Source organism: Bufo gargarizans, chromosome 8 (genome assembly GCF_014858855.1).
Source record: "Bufo gargarizans isolate SCDJY-AF-19 chromosome 8, ASM1485885v1, whole genome shotgun sequence".
Lineage (NCBI taxonomy): Eukaryota > Metazoa > Chordata > Amphibia > Anura > Bufonidae > Bufo > Bufo gargarizans.
In genome coordinates this window covers 39,678,933-39,704,675 of record NC_058087.1, presented here as the reverse complement: position 1 = coordinate 39,704,675, position 25,743 = coordinate 39,678,933, and the positions used below count along the sequence as shown (strand labels likewise).

General features: G+C 45.6%; 1 protein-coding gene across 5 annotated transcripts; it reads right to left on the bottom strand.

Annotated features, from left to right (window-relative positions):
• Window positions 1–3,747: 3,747 nt before the first annotated feature.
• HNRNPA3 (heterogeneous nuclear ribonucleoprotein A3) lies at window positions 3,748–25,247 on the bottom strand. Of its 5 annotated transcripts, XR_006391068.1 has the most exons (14): window positions 25,115–25,247; window positions 21,343–21,369; window positions 19,678–19,800; window positions 18,637–18,783; window positions 18,331–18,541; window positions 17,814–17,903; window positions 17,602–17,736; window positions 15,919–15,987; window positions 14,723–14,875; window positions 14,508–14,624; window positions 14,326–14,415; window positions 6,994–7,055; window positions 5,058–5,124; window positions 3,748–3,885 (listed from the first exon to the last, which is right to left on the bottom strand). XR_006391068.1 is itself a non-coding variant. In XM_044303621.1 (12 exons), the coding sequence occupies exons 1-11, from the start codon at window positions 25,133–25,135 to the stop codon at window positions 14,345–14,347; spliced, it is 1,164 nt and encodes a 387-aa protein (XP_044159556.1). In that variant the 5' UTR covers window positions 25,136–25,247; the 3' UTR covers window positions 13,784–14,235; window positions 14,326–14,344. The 5 variants fall into 5 exon arrangements, 4 of the variants coding, with proteins under 4 accessions (XP_044159556.1, XP_044159558.1, XP_044159557.1 ...); XM_044303621.1 differs by lacking the exons at window positions 3,748–3,885; window positions 5,058–5,124; window positions 6,994–7,055 and adding an exon at window positions 13,784–14,235; XM_044303623.1 differs by lacking the exons at window positions 3,748–3,885; window positions 5,058–5,124; window positions 6,994–7,055; window positions 14,723–14,875 and adding an exon at window positions 13,784–14,235.
• Window positions 25,248–25,743: the final 496 nt, after the last annotated feature.

Below are 25,743 nucleotides of genomic sequence, written 5' to 3'. Positions count from 1 at the left end.
CTCATAAATCATCTCAAAAGGAGTATACGTGTTGAACTATCCACATACTTATATATATATATATATTTTTTTTTTTTTTTTTTTTGGGGTGGGAATCCCGTGCCGTTGTGGAGGCTAAAGGATTACCGGTAAGCCTTTTCCCCACGCCTCTACAACGGCACTACCTGGGGGAATAACATAGGAGACCTCACTAGGGTGGGACTACCGCAGATAAGACTTTGCGGCCAAAGGACAAGTCTTTATTGGTGGAAACGTCCAGCTTGTAATGCTTAAAGAAAGAAAGTACAAGGGTTGCTTTCAGTGAAGGAGGTGGAAAGTACAAAGGTAGCTTTCAGTGAAGGAGGTGGAGCAATCCCCTCAGTTTCGTAGGCTAACGTGATGCATGCCTTTATCCATCTGGAGATGGCGGTTTTGCTGGCTGCTTCGCCTCTGTGAAGTCCCAGATATTGTACTAGCAACTGGTTGCTTTCAAGTACTGAAGTACACACCTTCTAACATCCAAGTTATGGAACAATTTTTCCTTATCTGATGTCGCCTGGGAACAAAAGGAGGGAAGAGTGATTTCCTGTTGACAGTGAAACCTGGACACTACCTTAGGAAGGAATTCTAGAGCATGTTTTATATAATCCTGTCTAAAATCGTAAGATATGGAGGAAGAATAGAGAAAGCCTGGATTTCTCCTACTCTTCTTGCAGTGGGGATTGCGAATAGTGTTAATGTTCTCAGGGAGATCTCTCCGAGGGGTTCAAAGGGCGGATGCATTAGCCTGGATAGGACCAGATTTAAGTCCCAAGGAGGGACAGAAGATCTAAGCCTAGGGCGAATTCTACTTGCCCCTTTAAGGAATCTTTTTACTACATTCAAATCTGAAAGTTTGATATTTAGAAAAGCACTTAAAGCTACTACTTGGACCCGAATGGTACTTACGGACAGACCTTTATCAAGCCCTGTTTGAAAGAAGTCCAAGACTAGGGTCACCTCTGGTTCTCTGGAGGGATCGCACCTGTCATTTCCAAAACGTAAAAAAGGATTTCCAGGTTCTCAAATAGATTTTTGATGTTACCGGCTTTCTACTCTGCAAGTGTGGAGATTACTGACTGAGAACCCTGTCTTAAGATACTTCTTTCAGTTTCCAGACTGTCAGGCGAAGCTGACTGACTCTGGGATGCATTACTGGTCCCTGGAGAAGTAGATCTGGTCGGGGTGGCAGCAACCAGTGTGGGAAACAATGTTCACCCAGATCTTGGAAATGACCCTTATTATTAGAGAAAAGGGTGGGAACACAAAGTAGATCCTGAGGCCAGGGTGATGACAGAGCGTCCACTGCAAGGGGTCGGTCTAGAGCGGATCGGGAAAAGAAACCCTCGACTTGTCTGTTCTTCCTTGTCGCAAATAAGTCAATTTTTGGAGTGCCCCATCTGGCACAAATTTGAGTAAAGATCTGTGGGTTCAGGCTCCATTCCCCCAGCTGCAGTCGATCCCTGCTTAAGAAATCCGCCAATTGATTTTCTTTCCCTTTTACGTGGGCTGCTGATAGAGAGTATAGGTTTCTCTCAATCTAGAATTTCCTTTGTGATTAGGGACAGGGAGCGGCTTCTTGTTCCCCCTTGCCTATTCTGAGTCCTAGGTCAATAACTGGAGAGGTAAGAGGGAGGGGGCACCTTATTGGCTGATCGCGCTATTGTTTCCTGTCCCTGAGAAGGCAGGCCAACCTCCAGGTAGTGCCGTTGGATGCATGGGGAAAAGTACCTTTATTCAATTTTTTTGGGGGGGCCAAAATTGACTAAAAATGGCTACTACTGGACTCAACCTTACCATGACAGGTCAGGGAAACTTCAGCAGGCCCCAGGATGGCATGGTAACTAATCTGAGCTCCACAATTTCACTGCAGGGGCTCTGATAGAAAGGCAGCGGGAACCAACCCCCTCTACAAAAACCCTTGCGCATAATGCCATACATGTACGCTATTGTGTGTTGAGATTAATGGAGGTGGAGAGTAGGCGCCTGCTCAACTGTGTAACATTGTTAAGCTTACTGTTCACATCAGTTGGATAGACTTTACTGATGAAGATGGATGATGCTGTGCATCATTTCATGAAGCCTCCAAATTCAAGCATCAATGTTAATGTCCAAGAGATATACTAGCGAGTGCACTTGTGTGTCCTGTTACCTCTACTCATTCATCCTCCAGTCGTCTTTGCCTTCTTTTTACAGTTATTCTTTATTATACTATTTTTAACCATTGACTAACATGTGGAGGACATCTAATTGCATAGTACAAGATCTTAAACTTAAGGGGTTGTTCAGGTTCAGAGCTGGCAGCCCCATGATAGCATTTCATGCTCCGATGCTCTACTTTGCCCTTCACTGGATCACGCAGGGCAAAGGCATTTGATGGAGTACCAGGCTCTCCATAAGGACTGCTAGGCAGAGGATTCTACCAGTAGCAAGCCTGGTGATGTCACTGACACTAATAGACAGGCTTTCGTGCTGCCCTAGCCTGTCAAATGGCTAGGGTAGTGCTAAAGCCCACCCATCAGAGTTGGTGACATCGAATAAAACAGTGTTTTATTATAAACAAAACACACCCCTTGCCCTGCGCAATCCAGCACAGAGCAAGAGCATAGGAGCATTTAATGCTCCGGATGCCAACATCAGGGGGACGTCTGGGTGAAATTGTAGGTATGTCCGGCTTCACCTCTGAACCCGGACAACCCATTTAGTCTATTGTTTTTTTTAAAACTAAACATACATGCTCATTGGTTGATCTATTTTTAAAACTATACATCTCATGCTCCGATGCGCTCCCTTGCCCTGTGCCAAATTGGGCAGGGCAAGGGCTCTTGTTTATAAAAACACTGCCAGGGCGAAGGAAGCAGTGTTCGGTGATGTCACCAGCTCCGATGGGCGTGCTTTAGCTCCGATGTGCTAGGGCAGCGCCAAAACCCACCCGTCAGTGCCGGTGACATCAACAGGCTTCCTGGCAGCCCCATGGAGAGCCCAGTTAGTCACTGGAACTGCTGAAAATGCCTTTGCTCTGCACGACTTAGCACAGGAGAGCATCAGAACATGAACTTCTGATGCTCAAGTCAGGGGGGGGGCTGCCTGGGTGAAAATGGACAACCCCTTTAAAATCAGGCACATTTTTTAACTACTGTGCTCCAAATACCAGCTGGCAGACTTCAGCTATAGCTTCTGACCACTTTCTGAAAAAAGTTATAGTAAATGTGACATTGCTAAGCCCCACCCCATTTTCTCGCTACTTTAGAAAAGTGGCAAACAAGCCTAAACCACAATAAAAAGAAAAACCAGAAACTATGGATTTTTTCCCCCCATTAAAATGTTCATGACAGATCCAGGGCGGGTTTATAACGGAAACCAGGCTGCAGATGTGAACCCCAAGACCTAGCTTTACTTTAGTGTAAGGACTATAGATTATTGCGGTAATTCATCAAGTTACTAGGAATCTTGTGTAAGACACCATACAAAGATGACAATGCTGTGCACTTCAAGAACTTTTCCTTGATTTCACACATTTAATTTCTGACATTCATTCTCACCTATACAATCATTGAGTTACCAGATGTACATGTTCATGATAAGATGACCTAGAAAATGTACCTATAAATACAAGGCTCAGAATGCAGACTTTACCGGGTGAACTGTCCTACAGTGCTGCTGCAAGAAAATTAGGAAAGTAAGGCAAATGCCGATAAAGCATTATGTACCAAGAAATTATTGGAAAAGTTTGATATAAAAAAATTTATTTCTGGATTTACAGTTGAGAACCAGAGGCATAAATCAATCTACATTCAGCTTCCAAATACAATGAATTCGTTTCTTCTTTCACCCCATTCTACCTGTGTAAAATTCAGTCTCTTAAAACTATAGGAGGGAAAAGAAAAAAATAATAATTTGGCAATACACAGATTAGAAGAGCAATGTCACTGAGCCACACATAACCGCTAATATTAGGTCAGATATACAATTATATTAAAGAGGCAGTCAGCACTTTCGACCATGCTAAACTGCTGACAGCACTAGTAAGGGGCAGGGGAGAACAAGTTTTTTTGTCAAGCTTTTATTACCATGAGTGGTGTGAACACAAGGTTTTATTCTGTCAGGTTGTTCCTGCAAGTGCCCAGAAGGTGGAGCTGTAATGTGAAGTGCTCTCTGCAGTGACCTGCTTCACTGCACCTCCCCCTCTGAGTGCCAGAAGTGCTGGTCTTCTGGTAGTCAGAGCGGAGGGGCTGTGAGGGTGTAAACAGACTGCACTTTAGTGAAGCTCCGCCTCCTGGTCACTTTGCAGAATAAAAGCTCATATTCAAGTGCCTTCTGAACCTCTTTTTTTGGGGTCCTGGCAGTCTTGCTCTATCCAGTCAGTGCTGCCATTGTTTGATTGTGCAGGTAGATCCCCCAATTGGTTAAAATCCCTCTTCACCTTTACTGCAGACTGTTCCAGAATGGTTGTTACATAGGACATGCATGTAGCCATTAAAACAGGCATATTAGGAGTGGTGACCGGTCCTCTTTAATAAATCTACATAAGCAGCCAGCTTGGTTAAGTAGCACATCCTACCCAGCAATGACCAACAGCTGGCTGACATGTTATGTGAACTCAAATTCACTACAGAAAAAGGCAGCTCTGCTGTGGAAGGATGCAGCAGCCTGAAGCAATTGAGATGGAGAGTCTCGGACTCCCTGCAGGCACTGCCTCTAAGCTACCCCACTAGGGCACAGCTGTGATCTGTGACTAGTTTTCCTAAAGCTGTTGCTTTTTAACTAAAGGTAAGCATCACCTACAGGTACTGACTTGTAGAACCTAGGTTTCACATGACTGCACAGTAGTTCTTGTGAACAACCGGATTACATTTAGAGGGATCTTTACTAGGTGCCATCCAACTAGCTAAGGTTCAGCTGGTGTAACTGATCTTTGCTGTTGCACAACTACAACTCCCAGCATGCTCGGGCCGCCTACAGCCATCAGCAGGGAATGGTGGGAGTTGTAGTTTAACATCTGGAAGGCCACAGGTTGGATATCACTGTTCTAGACTTACCACTGTTCAGCTGGAGATCCAGATGCTCCTCTAGGGTCTCAGGGCATGTTTCAATGGTATAAGGCACCTTCATATGATAGATAAGATTATAGCTGTAGTGTGTGCACATTACCATGTCACAGGTATTTTACCACATGAATATGGCCACTTCATACACATCTATGGCTACTTTCACACTCGTTTTTGGCTTTACGTTTGCGAGATTAGTCATGGGCTCTCACAAATGGTCCAAAACGGATCAGTTTGGCCCTAATGCATTCTTATCGGAAAAAGGTCCACTCAGAATGCATCAGTTTGCCTCCAATCAGTCTCCATTCCGCTCTGAAGGCGGAGACCAAATGCTGCCTGCAGCGTTTTGCTGTCCGCCTGACGAAACAGAGCCAAACGGGACAAATCCATTTTCTCTGGACAATAGAAAATGGATCAGTCTCCCATTGACTCAATGGAATTCATGACGGATCCTTCTTGGCTATGTTACAGATAATACAATCATTCATGACAGATGCATGCAGTTGTATTATTGTAACGGATCCGTTTTTGCAGATCCACGAAGGATCCACCCAAAACAAGTGTGTGAAAGTAGCCTAAATACATAGCTGTAATCAATACAAACTTTGTCACTTTTATAGGCGACTAAGAAACCAATCGATACAAGAATGATTATGTAGTAGCTAGGCAATACCTCTAGACACTTCTGGGAAAACCTAACCCCCCAAAAAATGTGGAAAATTTCTAGCCACACTGGCTACCTGGGATTATGCTATCCTATAGCAGGGTTGGTCAACCTGCGGCTCTCCAGCTGTTGTAAAACTACAATTCCCACCATGCCCTGCTGTAGGCAGTCATGGATTGTAGTTTTGCAACACCTGAAGAGCTGCAGGTTGGCCATTCCTGGTCTGACCAATTACAGGGACTGAACATTAAGGCCCCTTGCAGATGAGCGTTCCTCCCGCACCGAGTCTACAACGCTGCAGGGGTGTCACATTGCATCATAAATCAATATAATGCTATGCAACACCTACAGTTCTGGAATGTATTGGATAACACTGGCAATTCCAGAACTGTAAGGATTACATAGCATCATAAATCAATATAATGCCATGTTAATCCAGTCACTGCTGGGAGGTCAGGTCGGGTGCTGCGATGCGGACTCGCTGCGAAAGGAAAGCTCGTCTGCAAGGGGCCTAAGGGGGTTATCTGAGAAATGATAATGATTACCAGCATTGTCACATCAGAGATCCGAGTACTGGCACATGCACCGATCAGCTGTTTTGGGAAGCTGCGAGGCTCAATGGAGCTCTGGTGAGTGCTGCAACCTCCTCACAGCTTAGCAAGCACAGTGCTGTACATTGTCTAACACTTGCAGCTCAGCCCCATCAACTTGAAAAGGCTGCAACTAGGCTACATGACCAATTACCTAGGAAGAGGCAACTTGGACAGTGCCCAGTCTGATCAGTAGGTTTTCTAGGAGTGGGGGGGGGGGGGGGGACGGACGGACGGACTTATATTGAAGACCTATCTTTTCCTGGATAACCCCTTTAAAGAGGATGCTCAGGATTAGAACTACATTGCTTCTTTCTTCCAGAACCCACAACACCTGTCCAGAGGTTGTGTCTAGGGTATTGCAAACTGATTCCAATAAAGTGAATGAAACCAAGCTGCATTCCACCCAACCTGTAGAGGTGTGACAGAGCATGGAAAATAGATATGCTTTTATAATCTTGGACAACTTAAACACTCTGGACATAACTAATGTTACACTGCATACAGGACCTGAGGTGGTAGTGACCAACAAAAAGGACCTTGTGCCAAAAGACACTCAGAATCTGTTCTGTCTACAGTCTAAAGATGCACTTGTCACTATTTCCCGAGTCAGTCAAGAGCATTACTGTATATTAGTAAAGTTAAACTAAAAACCAAAACAAAAAACACTTACTTGCTTAGCCTGTAAATGGAGCCCAGAGAACCCAATTTTGCCTTCATCTAGCCATTCCACACCTGTGAAGTAAAGTGACATCATTACAACCTAATGATAGGAGTTGCAGTCTATAGGGAAGAGAATGAAAGCTCACCTTACCTATTCTTATGGCCCTCGCTTTCAGGTCTCACTGCTAGACCTATTGGCTTTTTGTCACACCTGTAGTACAGTAGCTATCATTCTAGTAGGCTCCAAATGATGTTGAACTCTTCCTAGACTGTCTTCGTTATTTCAGCTGTACTAGTCTTGGGGGGAGCTCCTCACTATCAGCATAGTAAATCCTGCATTCACTTCTTGGAAACTTGCAGCTCTTGTTCCTGCTGTAACTCCTTTAATAATGCTGACTGAGTCCACACCGTAATGGCGAGAGATGAGCTGTGCTAGAAGGGTCTCATGTAATCCACTGGTCTATAAAGCAGGACAGCTTAGAATTTTCTAGTACAGAATATAATGCTTTACTCCAAACTGAACTAAATTGAGAGCAGCCTGTTGAGGGCACACTCCCACGTAGCGTTGTCAGCAGCAAAGGGGATTGAGATTTTACAAAATCTCATTTATTCTTTGCAGAGTCTGTCTGCACCAGAATCCACATAACTCGGCATATTCTGAATCAGCAGCATGTCAATGTGGCGGATTATCTGCCATATATTTCACAGGTTGCAATGCAGTGGGTGAAATCTACAGCAGTTCTGCAACAAAATCCGCACATTTTGCAACTGCGGTACTTAGCCAGATACGCTACGGAAAATTAGCAGAAGACTGACCCACCACGTGGGAACATACCCTTAAAGTGCGAGCTAGTAAGCAAGACACTGCAAAGGGATTTTCCTCAACTGAAATATTGCTGGCCCACCCTTATGATAAACCATCAATGGCTGACTGATGGGATTGACAAACAGCCTAGTGCCATTTACTTGAATGGAACGGAGCCGTAGTAACTGGAACAGATGTCAGTAAAATGGAGCCATTGTGCTTGTACAGGGGACACACCCACAGTCCGTCCATTGTACTGACTGGGGTCAGACCCATAGTCAGGTCGTCTAGGCCAAGGATGAGCCATCAATATTGAAGTACAAGAAAACCCAAGTTTTCATTTTGGACATGTATTCTGAATCATTGGACCTAGATTTACTAAAGTGCAATTTGTTTTATTACATTTGTAATGAACTCACATTGACTCAACTCTAAACTGTTCTAGGAACAAAGTTCTCCAAATTGGTCTTAAGTTTAGCAACTGAACAGTCTACAAGTTAAAAAATATTAAAATTTATATAAACCCTGCACTTTTGTAAATCGCGGCTCTACATATTTAAACTACCATTAGTCTAAACTCCATAAACCACATAGTACATCTACCGTCAAAAGGCAGTCGCTTTGCTGCACTTAGGCTGCGTTCACATCTGTCAGATGAGGCGGCGTTTGAGAGATCACCGCCGAGCCTCACTACAGTTAATAGGAATCCAGCGGTGAACTACTTCTCTGCCAGAACAGTTCACCGGAGATGTGAATGCAGACTTTAAGGACCTCTCAGCTCCTTATACCCCAAGACAGTATTAGACCATTTCAAGGGAGTATAGGCAGACTTCACTACATCCTTAGGATTCCACATCCATACCTGACAGAGGCAAAACTCCAGTTTGCCAAATGGTAGTACCCCAAATCTGCAGTGGACACATCCAGACAAAAGCCCCACAAACCAACACGATTTTAACGTTAACACATTAGACGTCAAAATTGAGCAGGCTATGGTCATGCAAGTGGCTTGTTCCATCTACATCTGCAATGTTAACAACCTAGAAGGCCCCCCACAAACAGATTGCCTGTCTAGAATGTATGGGGGGCTCCGAACTCTCCCGACAGATATCAGGGGGAAGTAGGATGGAGAAACTCTGATAGCTGTTGGTTGAATGACTGCTCAACCCTGACAGCTACTGAACATGTATGGCAGCCTTAAAGGGAACCCGTCACTGGGATTTTGGGTATAGAGCTCAGAACATGGGTTGCTAGATTGCCTCTAGAACATCCGCAAAGTCCAGTCCCCATAGCTCTGTGTGCTTAAATAAAACGATTTGATACATATGCAAATTAAGGCTGCTTTCACACTAGCGTTCGGGTGTCCGCTCGTGAGCTCCGTTTGAAGGGGCTCACGAGCGGACCCGAACGCAGCCGTCCAGCCCTGATGGTCTGAATGGAGCGGATCCGCTCAGACTGCATCAGTCTGGCGGCGTTCAGCCTCCGCACGGACACCTCCGTGCGGATCCGTCCAGACTTACAATGTAAGTCAATGGGGACGGATCCGTTTGAAGATGCCACAATATGGCTCAATCTTCAAGCGGATCCGTCCCCCATTGACTTTACATTGAAAGTCTGGACGGATCCGTCCGAGGCTATTTTCACACTTAGCTTTTTTTTTTTGCTAATATAATGCAGACGGATCCGTTCTGAACGGAGCCTCCGTCTGCATTATTACGATCGGATCCGTTCAGAACGGATCCGATCGAACGCTAGTGTGAAAGTAGCCTAACCTGAGATGAGTCAGAGCTTGAAAATATGACTACAGTCATCTTACTTGTGTGACCAGAGAAGTCATATTTTCAAGCTCTGACTCATCTCAGGTTAATTTGCATATGTATCAAATAGTTTTATTTACACAAAAGCACAAAGAGCTATGGGGACTGGGTATTTCGGATGTGCTAGCTGTCATCTAGCAACCCATGACCTCAGCTCTATACCCAAAACCCTGGTGACATGTTCCCTTTAAAGGGGTTGTCCGCTTTCTGTATATGGATGACCCATTCTCAGGACAGGTCATAAATATCAGATCAGCAGGGGCCCAACTGCTAACACCGCTGCCGATCAGCTGTATGAAGAGAATAGTGCTGTGTTCTCTTCAACAATGCATCTTCGCTTCCCATTCAATGTGACTGCTCCCTCCCTATTTCAGTGAATAGGACAGAGCCGTCCTACTGAAGTGAATGAGACGGAGGAGCTGTACTTACAGGTAAATAATGGAGACTACAGCACTCTTATTAGCACTGAGGTCTTGGCAGACAGCTACTTTGTAATGGTGTCAGCAGTCAGGTCATCAAAATCAGATCAGCAGGGGCCCATCCTGAGGACAGATAAGTATGGAAAGCAGACAACCTCTAAGTCTAGAAATTAGTCTATCTGCTGCCATATTCTTATTAATACATTTAGACTTTTGTTTCCTATATGAACTATCACCTTTTTGGTTTAATTAATCTGGTCTTTTACATGGCCAAGTAAATTAGACCGCTTGGATAAAACAGCTGCCACAATAAAGCTACATCCAAATTGGGCGGCCGATGTGCAAAGGAGTCATGGCCATAGGAGCCATATGACAGTTGAAGACTGATCCTGATCCCTAGATTATGTGATTGGCCACAAGGTTAGTACAAATAATTCCATTTTTAAATGACCCAATACCAAACAGATGTGACACATGGCCATGTGGTTTACAGCCTCCCCTGTCTCCACATATATTTCACCAAAACAAGTAAAAAAAAACAAAAAAAAAAAAACAGTCTGTTGACATTTCTGGAACCATTGTTGTAATATTGATCTATGGCTAACGAGCAGAGTACTGAATCTGCTTCTACAGTTTAGGCAACGTGTATATTGAAAGGTGCATCTACACCAAAATGGCAACTAGTCCTTCATCTCCAGGAATACATGTGTAGCTATAGCCGCAACATATACAAAACTGCTTGTTCTGTTTATTGTACAGCTGTACCTGGTGCTAACATATGGGGAAGAAACGCTACTTATATTTGTCTGTTAAAAGGCTCTCAATTTGGATTAGGATTCCCTAAAAGGAAGCAGGTTACATTAAGTAGCTGCTGCTACCCCCTATAAACATCTATTACAAATCCTTTCAAATGAGACTATTTTACTAGTATTAAACGATAGATTTTCTATAAAATTTGATTTGTTCTCAACTTTAAACCTCTTAATTGTGCAATCTTCAGATCACACAAAATACAGGTGTATTGCAGTGTATGAAAACCCTATTAGAACTTGGATCTAACGAGTTAAAGATTTTGCCGGACTTGAATACCGATGCCCTATCAGTATCTGATGGGTGGGGGGACCCAGGCCAATCAGCTGTTTGAGAAGGCAGCACTGCTTCTCCATTGTACATGCTGTACTTGATATTGCAGCCTAGCCCCTTTTACTTCTATGGGTATGAGCTGCACCTAGGTCACGTGCCTGATAAAACATGTAGTCATTGGCCTAGGAAAAGTTGATGGCCATGGTGCTACTCTGCCATCTCACACAGCTCATTAGTGGAGTTCCCAGGTGTCAGACCTCCACCAAGATCATACTGATGACCTAGCCAGAGGATAGGTCAGTATTAAAGTCTTGGAAAAGCCGTTTAAACAAGTGGAGGCAGCGTTTAAACAAGTGGAGGCAGAGCGCCTGTGCCCGCACCATCGAAGTAGGTCAGTGGGGGCCAAGAACCTACTATTAACACCCATGATGTAATTTGTCATGGGGAAGCAGTTAGAGGTATGCTGGCATAGTGTACCACTAGGATATGCCATCAAGTTTATGCTCTGTGGGGGTCCAGCCTCTGGTTAAGGAAATGCAGTTCTAATTCTTCTTCCTCAGGATCTGTGGTTCCCCCAGTTTTCCCTTGGACACCCACTGTACAAGAAACTGCAGCAAGTGCCATTGAAGTGTTAGTTCACTGAACAGTATAGTTTAAAGGGAACCTGTCACTCTGATTTTGGACTACACGAGTAGCACTGCAGATAAGTAGCTCAGATAAAAAAAAAATTGATTTTGTTTCCTTACAGCCCCCGGTACCCATGCCACCAGCATGCAAAACTGCGCTGAGAAAAGCTGACTGCAGTGTCCTGTGGCCGTAGAATTAAAAAAGTGACCTAGACTCCATATCTGAAGTACTACATGTGTTACTATAGATAATGGTTCAAAACCAGGGGGACATTCTGCTGGGCAGGAGAAAATTTAGAAGGTGACAACACTCCTGATAACTGCCTTTTCAGACCCCAAAAAAACTAAACTTCTATATGGTTACCAGTCCCAAACACATCTATAAGCTTTCCACAATATGCTGATAGTTTCCATTTTTGCATCTTAACAACAGCACCACCAAAAATAAGAGCAATTAAGTCAGTAATAAGCTCCCAAATGAAGAGATGAAATTGACTGTGCTGACAATCAAGGTACAGCAACAATGCACACCGAGTTTTAAAGCACTGTCTCTTATGGAAGACGTCACAGAATATGTATCACCACTGGTGGAAGGTTAGATGACTACATAACTCATGAAGCCATTTGAATGGCTGCTATATAAAAATTTGTACGGTGAATGTGTTAGCCGATTACATATCAGGCCATCAGCGCCCCCCATATTTGAATGTGGTACATATGGGCCTTAATTTTAATTTGGGACAAAAAAAAAAAAAAAAAAAAAAAAAAAAAGGGGGGGGGGGATAATGAAGTTGTCACCTTCTGCAACCGTTATTTTTGGTGGTATGCAAGCTTAAAACCATTTTAGTAGCTGGACTACATATGATTAAATGTTTCAAAAAGCACAACAGCCTTTCAATAGTCCAGAGAGGGAAGCTGGCCCCTCCATGGAAGGATGCTGTGCCAAATAATTGAGGCAAGCTTACAGATAACAAGGCAGATTTATTAGAAAACATACATGTCTCAAGCTGTGTAACATACAAATGGTACTCACTTATAAAAATTAAGTTCCTGTCCATTACTATAAAGTTTATATAGCCTTGCATATTAGGGTGGGAGAAAAAAAACCAAAAAAAAAAAACCTTGAGACAGAACAGGTTCACAAAAGGCTAATTGAGCCCAGTTCACATTACAAACTTTTGTTACCAATTCTACTGTAGTGCCACTATGGGTACAGCATCACGATTGCACTCCGTTATTAGCTGTAGTTAAGTTACCCTGCAACAGACTGGTTTTAAAAGTATAGAGATTCAAAGAAAGGATGAGGCTGCAGGTCATTATGCTTTGAAGGGAACCTAGAACATGCAGTAGTCATGTTAAAAGAAAGTTGGTTCCTTCCCCTCCCCCATCAATTAACAGACGTAAAGGAAGAAACTACTACAAAAAAGGGTTTTTTTAACACTCCAAATACCACTTTGTTCAGTTCTTGATTCTAGTGTTGGAGGACCTTTCATCAGTTTTGACAGGCTAATCATGGTATTACCATGTAGGGTTGCCCCCACTGATGCCATGGGTGTGTCACCCCCCGATGATTTGGCACGCTGTATTATGAGCAGTATACTGGAAACTGGAAGACAGTCTCCTGCTGTGGGCGTCTCCTCCTCTCTGGCTGAGTGCGATCCAATCAGTAGACCACACAGCCAGGGAGAAGGAGCTCAAGTTCACGCAAGATTCCTTCTCCCCGTCTATGTGCGGTCCAGCCTGCTCTGATTGGATTGCGCTCACAGCCAGGGAGAAGGAGACACCTGCAGCAGAAGACTGCATCTCCTCCCCATTGCGAGTATACAGATTATTATAATACAGGGCGCCGGGAGCAGGCCCACAGCAGACGAACGGGGGAGGGGCTGAGCTTTTGAAAAAAAAAATGGAATCAGTGGGGGCCGCCCTACAAGGTAATACCATAATTAGCCCATGTCAAAACTGATGAAAGGTCCTCTTTAAGCTGGTACCGGTAAATTCCTTCAGGCACGCAGCTCTGATTTTTTTTAATAATCTGACATTAACTCAAGAATAAAAAAAAAATGCATGTTTATTGAGGTTGAGCAATACTTTTTGCCCACTTAAGCGAGGAAACACTGAACTACATGATTTTTTTTAAATTTAAAAGTTTCTCAATTCTTTATTCCTGCTATCACTAGCACAATTTACAGGGCAGTATACCTGATGTAATGGGGAGGAACGGGAGACAAACTACAACAGATAAAAAAAAAAAAAAGACCTCAGGAATGTACATCTATTCAACACTACATTGCATTAATCACCAGCTGCACTGCTTACAAACTGAGGCTATTACAGTCCTGAACAAGAAATGCCTCCTGTATAAGCTGCGGTAACTTTTCTGACTATGGATCATCGCTGCTCCTGTAGTAGATTTTATAGTTCCTCTAATGCACATGGACGACTGTCTCAAAGTAACCTGCAGCTTTCCTGACAACTCCTCGCTCTCTTGCTAAGAACTGTAGCCTGTTGAATGATATAGGACAAGAAGATTATTATTCACATGCTTCTGTAGCAATTGTGATTCAATATCACAAAACCACCATTTCGAGTTACCTTTTTTTCTGTTGTAGAATCAAAACCTTCGGCTTCCGTAGTTTCCGCCGCCGCCACCGCCACTTCCTCCACCACCAGATCCATAGCCACCTTTAAAAAATTTTTACGCATGTCAAAACAAAAAAAAAACCCAAACAAAAACACAGGACTCAGCATAAGAGGTACAACCATAGACTACACACCACCATAGGGGCCGCTGCCACTTCCAGAGCTTCTTCCACTGAAGCTGCCACTTCCCTTCATGGGACCATAACTAGACTGTTGCTGACCACCATAGTTGCCAAAGTCATTATAGTTACCTACAAAATAAAAAATCTCAATTCATATAAACTGCAATTTTTATTTTTTACACTCAGTTATAGCCAAGAGGGGAGGGAAAAAACAAAAAGTTACTTACCACCACCACCAAAGTTTCCTCCTTCATTGTAGCCATCATATCCTCCACCACCACCACTGCCACCGCCATATCCACCACCTTGGTTTCCATAACCTGGGCTACCACCATAACCTCTGCCGCCATAACCAGGACCACCACCATAATTTCCACCACCTGGTTTTCAAGGCAGAAAAAAAAAATAGTTACATGGATGGCAGTGGTGTCTACTCAGGCTATTGTACCTGAAATGTATCTTTATATTTAAAGAGGACCTTTCACCTTGAAAAACATTGTGAACAAAGTATGCTGCCATGGGAGAAAAAAACCTCCCAGGCTGTGCGCTGCGATTGGCCAGCGCTGCAGCCTAGGAGAAGGAGACGCCCACAGGACAAGGGCAGACACCGCCTACTATAACTTCAGCATACTTCATTCAATGTTTTTCAGGTGAGCAGCATCATTGGACTACAGATGACCATTACAGATCTATTCTCCATGTAATAATCCAAGAGCATCTATTAAGACAGTTTTTCCTCTGATTTAAATGTCCAAATGGGTGTTACATGTTATAGATGTCCCTGCAGTCTGACGTTAGATGGATATAGATAGATGAATATCTGAAATCAAAGCTGTGCTGCCAGAGTCAGACCGCAGGGACACACCCCCCACCCCCCCAAATGGTAACACCCACGTTGACCTTTCTATCAGCCAACAATTCAATCCTACCAGACATTTAATAGAGGAATGGCACAACAAAGTTCATGCCATGTAAAACCACCTTAAAGGGGTATTCTGGCTGTTTCAAATTATCCCCAATCCACAGGATGGGGGACAACTATTAGATCGCTGAGGGCCCTACCAATGATTGCACTAGGGGCCCTGTACCCCCTGCAGCCCACCTGAAATAAATGGAGCGACTGGTCATGAAAGCACGTGGCCACTGCATTTCGAGAGATTGCGCAGTACAGTGCTTGGCCATTTCCAGAATGCCAACAGAAATTAATGGAGTGGTGAAACGCATACGCATCTGGTTGCTCTGCTCATTTCAGGCAGGGAGGCTGCATAGCCTGGTGGGGGCCCCACAAATCTAACAGTTATTCCCCCCCCCCCCCATGCTGTGGATTAGGGATAGATTCTAACAACCTGAATACCCATTTCGGTCTCCATTTGTGCACCAAACGGATATTTCATCATATGTAAAAATGAAAGCCCACACTTACTGTCTCCACCAAATCCATTGTATCCATCTCCACCACCGCCATAACCACCTCTGCCTCCACCATATCCACCTTTCATAAAAATAAATAAAAGTTAGACAAAAAAAAAAATATAAAAAATGACTATTTTTCGCTTTACAAGACGCACCCCCCCTCAAAAGTGTGTGGGAAATGGCACTGCGTCTTATAGGGCGAACGCTGCAATTTTACACAGATTACATTGCTGCTGCACAGCACGGCCGGCGTGTATATGCAGGAGGGACTGGGGCCGGCATCTTGTTTTGTAATGGCAGTGGGGCCCAGTGCAGTAACTGTTCTACTACACCGGGGCCCGCTCACTGTAGTAATCATATAGGCAATGTTAAATGGTACTGCTATGGAAGTTAGTAGTAAAAGTACTGTACTACAGCCTGGATGAATGAATTTACAGTTTAACATTGCCTATGATTACTACAGTGAGCAGGGCCCAGTGTAGTAGAATACAGTTATTGCACCAGGCCCCGCTGCTATTACAAAACAAGATGCCAACCCCCACCCCTGTATTGGGGGTCATTCACTACACAGGGACACTTATGGGGGGAGAGGAGGAGAATCTGTATGACCCCCCCACCCGTAGATGACCGACCCGACCCCCCCCCCCCCCAACAGTGCCACCCACAGGTGACCGACCCGACCCCCCCCCCCCAACAGTGCCACCCACAGGTGACCGACCCAACACCCCCCTCAGTGTCATCCACAGAAAACCGACCCCCCCCCCCAACAGTGCCATCCACAGATGACCGACCCCCCAACAACAGTGCCATCCACAGATGACCGACCCCCCAACAACAGTGCCATCCACAGATGACCCCCCCCCCCCAACAACAGTGCCATCCACAGATGACCCCCCCCCCAACAACAGTGCCATCCACAGATGACCCCCCCCCCCCCCAACAACAGTGCCATCCACAGATGACCCCCCCCCCCCCAACAACAGTGCCATCCACAGATGACCCCCCCCCCCAACAACAGTGCCATCCACAGATGACCCCCCCCCCCAACAACAGTGCCATCCACAGATGACCCCCCCCCCAACAGTGCCATCCACAGATGACCCCCCCCCAACAGTGCCATCCACAGATGACCCCCCCCCCCAACAGTGCCATCCACAGATGACCCCCCCCCCCAACAACAGTGCCATCCACAGATGACCCCCCCCCCCCAACAACAGTGCCATCCACAGATGACCCCCCCCCCCCAACAACAGTGCCATCCACAGATGACCCCCCCCCCCAACAACAGTGCCATCCACAGATGACCCCCCCCCCCCCAACAACAGTGCCATCCACAGATGACCCCCCCCCCCCCAACAACAGTGCCATCCACAGATGACCCCCCCCCAACAACAGTGCCACCCACAGGTGACCGACCCAACACCCCCCTCAGTGTCATCCACAGAAAACCGACCCCCCCCCCCCAACAACAGTGCCATCCACAGATGACGGACCCCCAACAGTGCCATCCACCGATGACCGACCCCCCAACAACAGTGCCATCCACAGATGACCGACCTGACCTCCCCCAACAGTGCCATCCACAGATGGACCCCCCCCCCCCCCCCAACAGTGCCATCCATTTTTCTCAAAAACCTAGGTGCGTTTTATTGGCCGGTGCGATAACCATTCTACAGAAAAGAGTGTAATATACCTCTGTTTCCGAAGCCGCCGCCGCCGCCGCCACCACCACCACCACCACCGCCACCTCCTCTTCCAAAGTTTCCTCCACCGCTTCCATAGTTTCCACCTCTACCCATGAAATTGCTTCCTCCTCCACCTCCACGGCCTAACATTTAAAACAAAACATTCTCAAAACTATTTCAAACAAAGTTCCACAAAGAACAATATAAGTTAAGAACAAACCTCTCTGGGAACTAGCCGTTTGCATCTCCTGCTTCGAAAGGGCTTTCTTCACTTCACAGTTGTGGCCATTGATAGTATGGTATTTCTGGACTAAAATGAACAAAAGTGAATAAATCTAAGTAATCATGTTATTCAATGAAGAGAAACAGAATTGTAAAATCTGAGTTGAAGCAAGCCTCCAATGAATCCCCTCAAAATTGAATTCTCTGCTCTTTGCTTAAAAACCTTGTACAGTTCCAGACCTTTGGAGGTCAAAGACTGCAGTCATACTAAAAAGCATTCCAATAGCCTGTGTGAGTGCCACAAATATGAGACCCTTACTTGGAGGCTTGCTTGCAAGTACTCTAAATTTGATGAAAGTTTCCCACTGTTATGTATCATGTACCCTCACGTACTTTGCCATGAAGAAAATTTGAGCGTCCAGTATTGTATTTAATACAACATCTATATAAAATCATGTATAACCTGACTTGTGTGAAATCAGGCTTCCTAATAAGAGCTAAACCACTTTACTTACCAACAATCTTATCAACTGTGTCATGGTCATCAAATGTAACAAAGGCAAAGCCACGCTTTTTCCCACTCTGACGATCTTCCATAACTTCAATTGTTTCAATTTTGCCATAAGTCTCAAAATAGTCTCGTAAGTGGTATTCTTCAGTGTCTTCTTTTATTCCACCCACAAATATCTTCTTTACAGTGAGATGTGCCCCAGGTCGGACAGAATCCTAGAACAAATACACAAGTTATATTGAAGCAAGGAAGGAAAATGCCAAAAATGTTCAGGAGATATCAAAATTTCAAAAAATAATAATTTACATACTTCTCTGGAAACTGCTCTTTTGGGTTCAACAACACGGCCGTCAACTTTGTGTGGTCTAGCGGACATGGCAGCATCAACTTCTTCTACACATGAGTAGGTGACAAAACCAAAACCCCTGGAACGCTTTGTCTGTGGGTCTCTCATGACCTAAATATTAAATCATAGTTAACACCATAAACATTCAAACTAGATTAACGAGTTGCAATTTTAGCTTATGAAATGTCAGAAAACCCTTTAAATTATTTAATACAAATAGGTCATCAGTATTTTATCAGTAGGGGTCTGACACCCAGGACCCCACCGATGAACTGTCCAGAAGCCACCGGGGCTCCTGTGAACGCTGCTACCTTATTACAGCATACCAAGCACAGCGTTGTATGTTGCATAGTGGTTGTGCTTGGTATTACAGCTCAGTCCCATTCACTTCTATGGAGCCAAGCTGCTTCTAGGAGAAGCTAGAGAAGGACATGGCAGGGGCCCAGGTGCTGAAGCCCCACCAGATACTGATGACCTCAGGAGCCATGTGGGTGGTCCTGATTACTGACTGCCAACTATACAGAATTAGCCATCACTGATAAGACCACCCACTTGACTCCAAAGCCTAAAAAGAGCAGAGATGTCAATGAGTACATGTTGGCAAATCTTCCCACAAAATGACAAATCTGCTCAGCTCCTCCTGCTCTACATGCTGCCTACAGATTTAATGTTTAAAGAACCATTCTTAAATCTCATCACTGCGACTAAGGATTGCCTGATCATATTTCCAGCCAATTCAGGAGTGTCAACATGGGACCAGGAAGGAGAGAGCAGCGCTGGAAGAGCAAATTGGGCAATTGGCGAGGTGAGAAAAAGGGAACTAGATTTCCTAGAGTTCCCCATGGTGATACCACAGAATGTATGGGTACTGTTATGAGGGAAGAACTGGAAAAAGGGAATTACACTTATTGATAAATCTATAGTCTGGTTTTCAAACTATCCTAGTTTTATTTAACGAGTTCCCCCAGAAAATCTGTTGAAAAGCATTCATCCAGAACAACTTACCACACAGTCTGTGAGCTTTCCCCATTGCTCAAAGTGTTCCCTCAGGCTGTCATCGGTGGTCTCAAAACTCAAGCCTCCAATAAACAGCTTTCTTAATTGTTCAGGTTCTTTGGGTTCATGTCCCTGTTTGAAAATAAAATAAAAATTAAGACAACTACAAGTTGGACTAAAGTATAAATAACATGCGTAATATAGACTCCCACAGGTGAAGACTTTTTGCCTACATTCAATGTGCAAAGGTGTCCATAAAATGGGGCACACTATGGGACAACCCTACTCAGCTGTAATGACCAGTGCTAGATATTTTGCAACAGACATATTTGCAATAAAATAAAGTCTGAATGTTAGCAGCCAACATGCTGGATGGAGCCCATGTTTATAGTGGTCGGAGCTCTGTTGCTCCTTCACTGTGGACTGGTTAGGGGCCCAGGAGTCCCCAGGCTTCTACTGATTTTTATATGACAGCATATTATAGCAATATGACACCACTTACTATTGTGGTAACACCCCTTTACACGTTGAAGAATACCCTCCCTCAGGGATTGTGACAACTGAACAAAAACCCAGATATTCTAGATTTCACATTCCAGTCTGATATATATTTATACCTCAGTGCCCATTTTAAGACTTAAGGGTTTTACAGGATTATGGCCATGTTTAATTATCCCTGTAGCATGTGGTACCTAATGTATAAAGCCCCCACCATCCTGTCTAGCAATCTTCCAGTCCCCGGTTTGTTGTTTCCCGGCCTGGGTCACATGCAGCACTGCAGTCAACTGGCCTCAGCAGCCATGTGTCCCACAAGCAGGATGAGACTGATGTTCTGCTTGAGACATTGCTAAAGCCAGCCATTGGCTGCATCTGCCCACATGACCTGTAAGTAAACATGTAGTAGATGAGTATGACTAAGGGTCAGGTGAACACAAGTGCTCTGTTACCATGCCGCATTCACCAGCTGTGTGCACTCTTTGGTGCTATCTTTTGAAGTAGAGGCATGAACCTGAAAACCGACCTGCGCCTCAGTTCCAAAAAGATAGGACATGTCCTAACTGTTACCATATCTTGCATTTGCAGATCCATTCAGGTTTACACCTGCACCACGGAGTGCATATGGCCAAGGTGCTCTGCCGTTTGCAGGCCGTAATATGGGGACAGGGCCCTTACATTAGTCTGAACTGACACTTTAAGGTACCACACACTATGGGGGCTAATAGCAACAATCCTGAAAACCACATCCAAAGGGATATTCCCATCTTTGACATTTATGCCATACCTTGTGGAACCCATCCCAATTTAGATAAGGCCTTGTTCAAATCTCCAGCAGAGAACAGCCTGCTGGCGTTGACCGAGTCCAGCATCGCTAGATTCTCTAGATCACAGTTGGATGCCATTGACTAATGAGGTCTGGTGGCGATTCTGACACTTTCCTGCATAAATGCTGGTTTTCAGCAGGACAAACACCGATGCACGCAGAGGCCGACAGCCTGCATTTACGCTGGATCATCTCCAACAGAAATGTGATGCAACCTAATTTGTTCACCCTCTAGATGTAGCAGGATGGGGATCCCTGTTTTCTAGAGTTGCAGGTCTCTCCTAAGAAAACACCACAGACATTCTAGCTAGGAACACCTTTAAACAAATGTCCTGAAAACTTTGTATACTTACTGCATCATCTGATGAACTCCAGTGTTCCTAATGAAATACAAAAAGCATATTTTACTATGAACAGAAACTACTAACATTTGAAAAACTCAGCATAACCCGATAAAAAGCAATACAAGTGGCCTCACACACTAAAGGGGTATTTCAAGACCTTAGATGTACTTGGCAGCCATGAGGGTGGTGAGGGATTACATGGTATCGACACATGTTCAGTCAGGTGATTGGGTTTATATGACGCGTTTCAGTCAGGCGACCATTAAAGGGGTTATCCCATCTTAGACAAAGGGGGCATATCGCTAGGATATGCCCCCATTGTCTGATAGGTGCGGGTCCCACCGCTGGGACCCACACCTATAAGGAGAACGGAGCAGAGAAAGTGGAGGCGGGCGCACTGCGCATGCACAGCCGCCCTCCGTTCATTTCTATGGAGCCGCCGAAAATAGCCGAGCGCTGGCTCGGCTATTTCCGTCGGCCCCATAGAAATGAATGGGAGCGTTGGCCGCGCATGTGCAGGGTGCTCCCATTCACTTCAATGGGAGAGGCGGGGAGCTGCGCCTGGTGGTGGTCGGACCCTGGGAAACCCAGGGTCCTCCAGCCACAACTCTCCCCGGCTCCGTTCTCGTTGTAGGTGCGGGTCCCAGCGGTGGGACCCGCACCTATCAGACAATGGGGGCATATCCTTGCGATATGCCCCCATTGTCTAAGATGGGATAACCCCTTTAAGTATCCCTGTGTGGATAGGAGGAAATTTCAGGCATGTGCATTTTGATGGAGGAGACGCTAGTGTGGATATGCATGGTGCAGGTGTTAAGGACAACCTCCAACAGTGCAAGCAACCTCCAACTTTCAGGTAATGAAATGTGGTCTTTTTAATCGGGTAATTGATGTGACTGACACGGGAATAATACACCGTATTGGAGAATTTCTATGAACAGGTGTTTGTCTGAATAACGGTGGATCACTATTGGTTGAAGCCGCTTAGAGGCGGAGCCGTGTATGGCATATGTATTGTCTTAATGCACTCTAAGTATGCTTGATGAAGGCTACTTGTTAGCCGAAACATTGCACCTTATTGACAATTTTTGCACACGTTTTTCATGGACCCACTGAATAAATTTCCCTTCTGAAGATGCCATCAACTTGCTTTTCTTCACATATTAGTATAGGTCATCTATATCAGATCAGTGGCAGACCAGCACCTAGCAGGAGCCATGGTCATTGGAATCAATGCATGGATTGAAAGCAGACCGCTCCATACACCACACAGTGGCCGTGTCGAGTTACTGCAGCTCAGCCTCCTGGCTAGATATTTTAAAGGGGTTGTCCAGGTTCAGAGCTGAACCCAGACATACCCATAATGTCACCCTAGCAGCCCCCCTGATGTTAGCATTGAAGTATCTAATGCTCCGATGCACTCCCTTAGCCTGCACTAGCCCGGGCAGGGCACAGGCTCTTGTTTACAATAACTGCTGGATGGAAGCTTCTGCCCGGCAGTGTGTCCAGTGTCGGTGATGTCACCGGGCTCCATTGTAACCCCACGGAGAGCATGGTTTGTCACCGAAACTCTGCAAAATGCCTTTGCCCTGCGAGATTTAGCATAGGGCAAAGGAGAACATCAAAACATGAACTGCTCTGGTCAGCAGGCTGCCCGGGTGAAAATGGAGGAATGTCCGGGTCAATCTCGGAAACCGGACAACCCATTTAAGTACTGCACAAAACTAGCACTGAGTGTATTATATGATCTACTGTCAGTTTACTTCTGCTGTGAGGGGAAAATATCTGTTAGTGTCCATTCACATCTGTGTGTTTCGCGGCACCCACAAAACGCGGACTGCACATCACCGACACTTAATAGAAAATGCCTATTCTAATCCACAATTACGAATAGGACATGTTCTAATTTTTGCAGGATCGGAATTGCAAGCCCGAAAGTCCACATTGCTGCATCCGTGTCACACATCGCGCTGCCCCATAGAAATGAATGGGTCTGCAATTCCATCCGGCAAAATGCGCAACTGAATCGCGGATGTGTGAATGGAGCCTAAGTGGAATGATATCTAGGCCTAGATAAAGATGTCATCCACAAAGGAGTACTTAGTGCGATGCTCTAAATGATCCACTCATTCCCCTTCCCTCTCCGATCTGCAAAAGTTAGGCCTGTATTACCCCAAGAGATTACCTGACTAATCCTCAGAACTTTAGCTGTGTGTATAACAAAAGGTCTGTAAGCGGCCATCAGGCCAATGATTGGTCAGACAATCTGTCGGTGTAATACAGGCCGGAGAGGTTGGATTTCTGGTGAAAGGACAGCAAGTAGTCTACATGAAGTGGCTTCCAATATGCAGGATATGCCCCCATTGTCTAACAGGTGCGGGTCCCACCGGGGCCTGCACCTAAATTGGGAACAGGCCCCATAGTTGTGAATGGGCATGCACCACACATGCGCGGCCACCGCTCCCATTCACTTTCTACGAGGCCGACAGAAATAGTCCTTCACTATCGGGGCTCCATTCTTGATATAGGTGTGGGTCCCACGGTTATAAGACAATGGGGCATAATGCATATCCTAGCAATATCCCCCATTGTCCATGATGACATGAGATATTAAAATAAATCCTGATGGTACTGCCCCAGTGTGTTGGCTATTAGCAGGGGGTTTGGCTCTCACTGATCATATCATTGCAAGGGTCATGGGAAACACTGGTTTAAAAGCGGTGTCTCACTCCAGCAAATGGTATTTGTCATTAATACAAGGCACTTCCTGGTGTACTGTGATTGGCCATGTTGCCTCCTTTGCTGACTGGATTAATTTTTCCATCGCATTATACACAGTTCCCGGTGGCTATGACCACAGCTGCAGCGTAGATACAAAGCGGCCCAGGCGGGGGGGCTGCTGCACATGCACCCCACACAGTACTGGCCACCAGAGAGGCCGGCAACTCCTTGTGTGCAAGCACAACCACTGATGCTGGATTGCAGTGTGGTCATAACCCCTGAACCAGTGTATAAGGCAACGGAAAGATGAATTAAGCGATAGGGACAATCACAATACATTAGCAAGTGCCTTGTATTAATCGGGTCTACATAATAAAGGCTGAAGTGAGACAACCCCTCCAAGGCACTAAATGCTCCTAATACACTATCACAGATATATATAGCTGGATGCCATGTGGCCATGTGGCCACGTGACCGGGGGGGGGGGGGGGGGAATCAGCACGCGGCCGCACCGCCCTGCTTTGTCTCCACCGTTACGCGGCCTGACGTAGGCCCGGCGCCCATTTTACTCTCCTCGCCTCATGATGGCCGCCATTTGCAGGCCTCGGCAGCACGAGAGCGGGAGGAGCTCACAGCTCATCTACGATACTAACAGCTGCGAGGGACCGACGAGGAAGAAGACGGGGACAACGGGCAGCGAAGCTAAGACGGAATGATAAAGCATCCACCGCGCAAGGCACTCTGGGACTTGTAGTCCTGCCACGCGCCTGACCTACGCTCGGAACTACAAAGCCCTGACCGAATGCGCCGGTCAGTTTCCCTTTACGGGAGGGAGAATCTATGCAGGGGGATAAAAAAAAACGAGTAAAAAGCGGCCACAGTACGGCGGTCCTCGCTCCACGTCGGCCGGGAGGAGCTAGAACAATTCCTGCTAGGCCTTAATAACCTCTAGCTGTGTGTGACGCAGCGGGGAAGATTCCCTGCTTCTGGACTAAGGATAAATACGTAGACGAACACAAGCACAGCCATGGTGGAAACCAAAGCCTGAGCGAGCACTTACCTCCATTCCTGGTCGCGGCATGTCTCAGAGCGTGTGCTTCTCACACCACGGCAGACAAGAAGAAGAAGAGGAGGGAAAAAAGGCTCCTTGTTTTACGTGACGTAACCTACGTTCTAGGCGCCAACCCCGCCCTCAGCCTCGCTCCCGCCCTAAACCCCGCCTACTCCATGCTGCGCGCCTCGTGACTGAGGCGAGGCGGCGGGCGCCATTTTGAGTAATTGTTGACAAAGGGGGAAACGGATTTATACGTGACCTAACAAAGCGAATAACTAAATCATAATATGATAAAACGTTAGCAGATACGTTGTGTGGGTAATACCACTATACTATAGTTGGACTATTGGGGTGCCTGCCCACTAGCGAGTTGTGTATTTAGTGAAGTCGTGCTAGGGCCCCTATATATCTATAGGATACGGTGAATGGGATTTAGATACTAGCTATATCTCTAGAGGCCTAATATAGATGATACGATATCATTGAGGGTGCCGGACCCCCGCCGTTATGATATTGATACTGAGGATAGGTCATCAATATAGAAAGGCGAATCAACTTCGGATGAAACATCCTAAGGTGATTGGGATAAAACTTAGTTTCAATACTGTACAGAGTAAGCGCTCCGTACGGTATTA